Genomic DNA, 6,137 nt, shown 5'->3' with positions numbered 1-6,137 from the left:
AGATGCTCCATTCTAAACTAGTTGTTCCAAAAAAATAGGAGGCCGAAACTTGACCCTTCAATGTGGACAATGCCAGGGATGAACCACAATAAACTGCATAATTAAAATTCATTGAGAGATTAATGCTAACCTTGAAAATGCAAGGAATATCCTTCCGGGTGGCATGAATTACATCAGATGCAAATACCGAACTCACAGAAAAGGCTTCATCTCTGCAAATAAAAGTTTAATAGCATTAATCACAACATAGTTTAGATTTGATTGAAATATATTAAATAAAGCTTGGGGAGAAAAGTACACAGGTTTTACAAAGGGTATACATTCTCCCTATCAGCTTTCCAACCCTCTGCAAAAATAAACCTCCCATGTATAGTTAGCCATTATTTGTTCCTTCGACACCAGAGTAGATGGTAAAAATAAAATGGTGGCTGGAGTGTGGTTTAGAAACAGATTTTATGGATAATCATTGGAAGCTGCATGACCCCATAATTATTTTTAATTCTAAAATATCAAGATAATCCCAAATTTATAAAACTGCTTCTGATTCGGTTAAATTAAAGATTATGGGGTTCTTGCGATCACCCATAGTAACTTTGGTGGAAGATTTGTGGAAACCCCAAAGAAACAGCATTATTTTTCGGAAGGAATTCATTTGGTGAAATATTTGACAAAACTATTTTAACATAAATTACCCCAAATTCCTTTTATATCAAGATATTTCTATTAATTTGAATTCCGCACATAAGGGATTAAATCTACAGAACACCCATGCATTTGGGAATGTAGATCAAGACAAACTGGCTGCAGAAGCGGTGATTCCTGCATACCACATTAGCTTGAGACAGACTGGTTAAGACATTCTACCAAACATTCACAAATAATATGCTGGAATGGCTTCATTAAAGTGATCGCCATGGGGGAAGGCAGGCAGCTGCCAAGAGGCCACACCTCGGAGGACTATAGCAGGTTTCCATGGCAGTTTGACTGGTTGATCCCCAGGCATGGAGAGCTGTGTGGGGGGGGGGGGGCGGTTCAGAGGTCAAGTCTCTAGCTCTCTGTCTCGGCAGCAGTATTCCAGAATGAAAGTCAGGTAGAGGCTGAGACCTCTATTGAAGCATTGACTAGTTTCAGAGATTTGGTAGTTAGTGAAGTGAGACGAGCTCACCAACAGAAATAGTGTAATGTGTTTTGTCATTTTCTATGTTCTGAGAAGTGTTATGAGATAGAATTAAATTTGCTGTAAATGTTATTATTGTTCACATATTACATGTAAAATAAATCAGTTTGCTTGTCTACAATTGGCCTCTTCTCATTGGAGTATCAGTTCCCCTTCCACAAGACAGGAGAAACACAGGGGGGGACGGTGGGGGGGTCATGTGAGATTTCAGTATCCAGTTCATACAATGAGGATTTCATTGTCAGGACATCCAAGTCACACTATCGTATGTCTAGATATTGAGTAGATTGAGTAGTAAAGTTAGAGGATGGTAAAGGTTTTAAGTTCTGCTTACAGCAGTGCTTATGATGCAGAACCCAAGAGAATATTGGTGCAAATCTGAAATTTGTAATGTTTAGGATTCATAAAGCTATGGAAAGCTACAATTAATGAGTCATAGTTAGATTCATTACAATTAAAAGTGTCAAGGAAAACCTTTATTAAAAAGTATGGTTAAGTTGTGTAACTCTCAAGCAACTACCCACAAATCAATGGATGGATACCACTGGAATCCAACTTATCCATTGCTACTTTGGATGGAAAGGCGGGAGAATTTATGGGCCCAAGTTTCCACATGATTTGCGCCTGATTTTTAGGAGCAACTGGTGGAGAACGGACTATCTTAGAAATCGTAATTCTCCACATTTTTTTTTCTGCAGTTCTAGTCAGGTAGAACAGTTCTACTTTGGAACAGAATTTTTTCTTCAAAAGGGGGCGTGTCCGGCCACTGACGCCTGATTTCAAAGTTTCCACAGTGAAAACGTACTCCAAACTAAGTTAGAATGGAGCAAGTGAAGATTTTTGTAGAACTGAAAAAACCTGTTCTACACATTAAAAAAATCAGGCGCAGGTTACAAATTAGGCGTCCAGAACAAGGTGGGGGGGGGGGGGGGAGGGGGGAAGGGAACTCATTAAATTCTACAATCAATCCTTATTTATACTTCTACAAATATTATACAAATAAATCCAACCTGAATAAACATTTATAAGCAAAGAAAAGATTAAATAAACCATCTTCCTACCTGTGTGAAAGTGCTTCAGCCATCGTTCGAAGGAAACCGCCGTTTGTTGCTGCGCAGGGGAGGGAGGGGAAGGAGACAGCGGCTTGTTGCTGCGGAGGGGAGGGAGGGGAAGGAGACAGCGGCTTGTTCCCGCGCAGGGGAGGGAGGGGAAGGAGACAGCGGCTTGTTGCCGCGGAGGGAGGGGAAGGAGACAGCGGCTTGTTGCCACGGAGGGGAGGGAGGGGAAGGAGACAGCGGCTTGTTGCCGCGGAGGGGAGGGAGGGGAAGGAGACAGTGAGAAGGGAAGCCTTAGTGCTGATGGCAATGTGGTTTTATTAAAAAATTTTCAAAAATTAAACAGCTACAAAGAACTACAAAAATGGCCGAGTGCCAATGTTTTTTCCACACTGAGCATGCGCGAACGCTCCAACGTGCACGCGCAGCATTGCCGGCAGGAAAAAAACTAATTTAAATAGTACCCGCCCCCTCCCACTTACAAAATCGACGTGAGTGTAGGCCCCGCCCCCCGCGCCAAACAGACAAGGAGCTGCAAAGTGCTTGAGAATAGCGCGTTTTTTTTCTGGCACCGTTTTAGGCGTGAAAAACGGGCACCCAGCTCGGAGGGGCGCCCGTTTTTTATCCTGTGGAAACTTGGGCCCTAAGAGTCAACATATTAATAATCTACATTTCATCCATTAATATTTTACTATTTCTAAATCTGAAAACTTACCTCAAATCCAGCACCAGGCTAGCAACAACTCCAGGCTGCATAGATTTGCCTTCAGCTACATCGTACAGAAACAGCTTACAATCACAGACCACTGCATATGCTCTTTGCCACCCTTTTTTCACCCCTGTGGGCTTAGGAACCTTAAGTATACCAATAAAGGAAATAAATAAATAAAATTAAAGATTGTTGAATGATCATGAAATTTCAATAAAAGTTTTGCAGAGCCCTTTTCTCAATTTTATTTTGAACTTTTACATGGTCAATTGTATTTTCCAAATCCATTTTGCAGATCTTTGTTATCTTTCTACTCCACTATTTAGATTCAGACAACCATCCCTTTCAAAATTTATTACTTACAAATTTGGTAAAAATACACAATATTATCGCTTAAGAATGAAAACTCCCAAAACCGCTTCAATAGCGCATCTAACCTGAACATCTACAGTGAGGATTGGAAGGCTATTTGAACATTGGGGGTCAAGGTTAGTTTATCTGTCACAACCGATACTCGGGTAGATGATGGAGAACTGTAATGATCTGGTTGGACAATCTCTCCCCATGTTTGTGTTTTGTGTGTGAACTACTGGGAGCAAGCAGCACTATAGTATTCAAAATGGAGTAAATTAATATGGACCATTTTCCCAAGTGACAATTGTGTTGTCAGTGCAATACCTGTCTATCTATAAACCCTAGCTCTTTCAGCCAAGTGTTAATCCTACCAATGTTCTAATAATTAATATATACAGTGAATGTGCATGTGTAGCAATGTGTAACATTTGCCATAAATTCAACATCTTATCCCAAGAGTTTTTTTTCCATACCTTTACATAGCCTTTGTAAGCTGTTCCTATCCCCCTCTGAACATCTATTCCAAGTGGCCTCTTTGCCTGCTCAGATGGAATAGGGCATACTTGAGGGGCACTGTCCTTGCATAAGATGTGGCATATAAATGAGCATACTATGGGACAAGAAAAATTATAGTGGGGGAGATATATAATAAAAAGCACATTAGATTTTATTGCATTAGTAATATTGAGCATACTGAACAGAAATTTAGATACTGTCTAATGACTGCACAATTTATCACAACTATATCATCACCATTTTGTTGAAACAAAAAAAATATAGGTGCAGAATTAGTTTCACAAGTTAAATTTACATATTTTATACTATATATCCAACATTAAATCTCAAGAATGTCAAAAGCATTAGAAGAAATAATGCTAATGTATCACTCACCATCGCAGGCATATCCCTGTCGTACTAAACCCACCATTAGAGATGTACAATGGCTACACTGTGTAGGGCTCGAGAAATTTCTGATACTGACCTGATGAGCTTTAGGCTGAGGAATTAAAGAGAAAGGTACCAAATTGGACATCATAAACTGACATAGCTGGGTTTTTTTAAAAATAAAAAATAGTTTGCATCTCTATTGAATAGGATTGAGTGTTCAATTTTCAGGTTTTCGGTGCAAACTGAATTTCATTATGCACTTTTATTTTTGTTACAAACATTTTACAGAAATTATTCTGAAATAAGCAAAACTTGGCTTCAGTCTTATCAATGAACAAATGCAGATGAGGCTTGCTGACTTCTAGATTAATGCCTATTCTTGAGAACTGCATAAAGTACATTAAAAAAAATTACCTTAGGCAAAGGAGTAGGCTGTACAAATATAGGAGATGTCGCAGCAGGAACAGTTTGCTGGGGTGTTATTGGCTCCTGAAATTTGCAATAAAAGCAAATATTAAGTTGTCATAAACCCATGCTCATGATTTCAACACTAGTGATGGAATGATGTTAACCTTTCTGTTGGTTACAACATTTTTACTAGTCAAATTTATTACAATAAAATTATATTACAGTCAGTTCAGGCAGCTTTGGACACTATTTTTGATATACTGATTGGTGTACTATATTGGTCAGGCAGTCCCTTGGAATCGAGGAAGACTTGCTTCCACTCTTAGCATGAGTTCTTAGGTGGCTGTACAGTCCAAAAAGAGAACCACAGTCTCTGTCACAGGTCGGACAGATAGTCATTGAGGGAAAGGGTGAGCAGGGAACCTGGTTTGCCACACGCTTCTTCCGCTGCCTGCGCTTGATTTCTGCTTGCTCTCGGCAACAATACTCGAGGAGCTCAGCGCCCTCCCGAATGCACTTCCTTCACTTAGGGCGGTCTATGGCCAAGGACTCCCAGGTGTCAGTGGGGATGTTGCACTTTATCAAGGAGGCTTTGAGGGTGTCCTTATAACGTTTTCTCTGCCCGCCGTTGGCTCGTTTGCCGTGGACGAATTCAGAGTGGAGCACTTGCTTTGGGAGTCTCGTGTCTGGCATGCGGACTATGTGGCCTGCCCAGCAGAGCTGATCAAGTGTGGTCAGTGCTTCAATGCTGGGGATGTTGGCCTGGACGAGGACGCTAATGTTTGTGCATCTGTCTTCCCAGGGGATTTGCAGGATCTGGAAGAGACGTCTCCAGCGACTTGACGTGTCTACTGCACATGGTCCACATCTCTGAGCCATACAGGAGGGCGGGTATTACTACGGCCTTGTAGACCATGAGCTTGGTGACAGTTTTGAGATACTGATCTTCAAACACTCTTTTCCTCAGGCAGCCGAAGGCTGCACTGGCGCACTGGAGGCGGCGTTGGATCTCATCATCAATGCCTGCTCTTGTTGATAGGAGGCTCCCGAGATAGGGGAAGTGGTCCACGTTGTCCAGGGCCACGCCGTGGATCTTGATGTTTGGGGGGGGCAGTGCTGTGCGACGAGGACAGGCTGGTAGAGGACCTTTGTCTTACTAATGTTTAGCGTAAGGCCCATGCTTTCATACGCCTCGGTAAATATGTCGACTATGTCTTGGAATTCAGCCTCTGTGTGCACAGATGCAGGCGCGTCCGCGTACTGTAGCTCGACGACAGAGGTTGGAGTGGTCTTGGACTTGGCATGGAGACGGCGAAGGCTGAACAGCTTCCTACTGGTTCTGTAGTTTAGCTCCACTCCAACGGGGAGCTTATCAACTATGAGGTGGAGCATGGCAGCGAGGAAGACTGATATTGGTATACTGATACACAGTACCAGACTGATAGGATGTTTAATCCTCACACCACTAGAGGGCCAATACCCCTAAAAAAAAATCCAACCAACTACATTGTTGTTTCAGGTCACAAAATATTCAGCAATTATTTAT

The 6,137-nt window shown here is 41.7% G+C and overlaps 1 protein-coding gene across 4 annotated transcripts in view; it reads right to left on the bottom strand.

Annotated features, from left to right (window-relative positions):
• The window catches only part of cdc42bpb (CDC42 binding protein kinase beta (DMPK-like)), a 236,186-nt gene that overhangs the window by 19,191 nt on the left and 210,858 nt on the right, over positions 1-6,137 (bottom strand). For all 4 annotated transcript variants that reach the window (XM_070879336.1, XM_070879333.1, XM_070879334.1 and 1 more), the window contains 5 exons: positions 4,598-4,672; positions 4,187-4,292; positions 3,769-3,905; positions 2,948-3,087; positions 131-212 (listed from right to left, as the gene is read on the bottom strand). In XM_070879336.1, the coding sequence (XP_070735437.1) occupies positions 131-212; positions 2,948-3,087; positions 3,769-3,905; positions 4,187-4,292; positions 4,598-4,672 (540 nt within the window). The remainder of the gene's footprint in view (positions 1-130; positions 213-2,947; positions 3,088-3,768; positions 3,906-4,186; positions 4,293-4,597; positions 4,673-6,137) is intronic.

The sequence above is a fragment of the Pristiophorus japonicus genome, chromosome 4, assembly GCF_044704955.1.
Source record: "Pristiophorus japonicus isolate sPriJap1 chromosome 4, sPriJap1.hap1, whole genome shotgun sequence".
Taxonomy (NCBI): domain Eukaryota; kingdom Metazoa; phylum Chordata; class Chondrichthyes; family Pristiophoridae; genus Pristiophorus; species Pristiophorus japonicus.
Note: the sequence above shows the minus strand (reverse complement) of the source record. Positions and strands in the feature narration are given on the sequence as shown.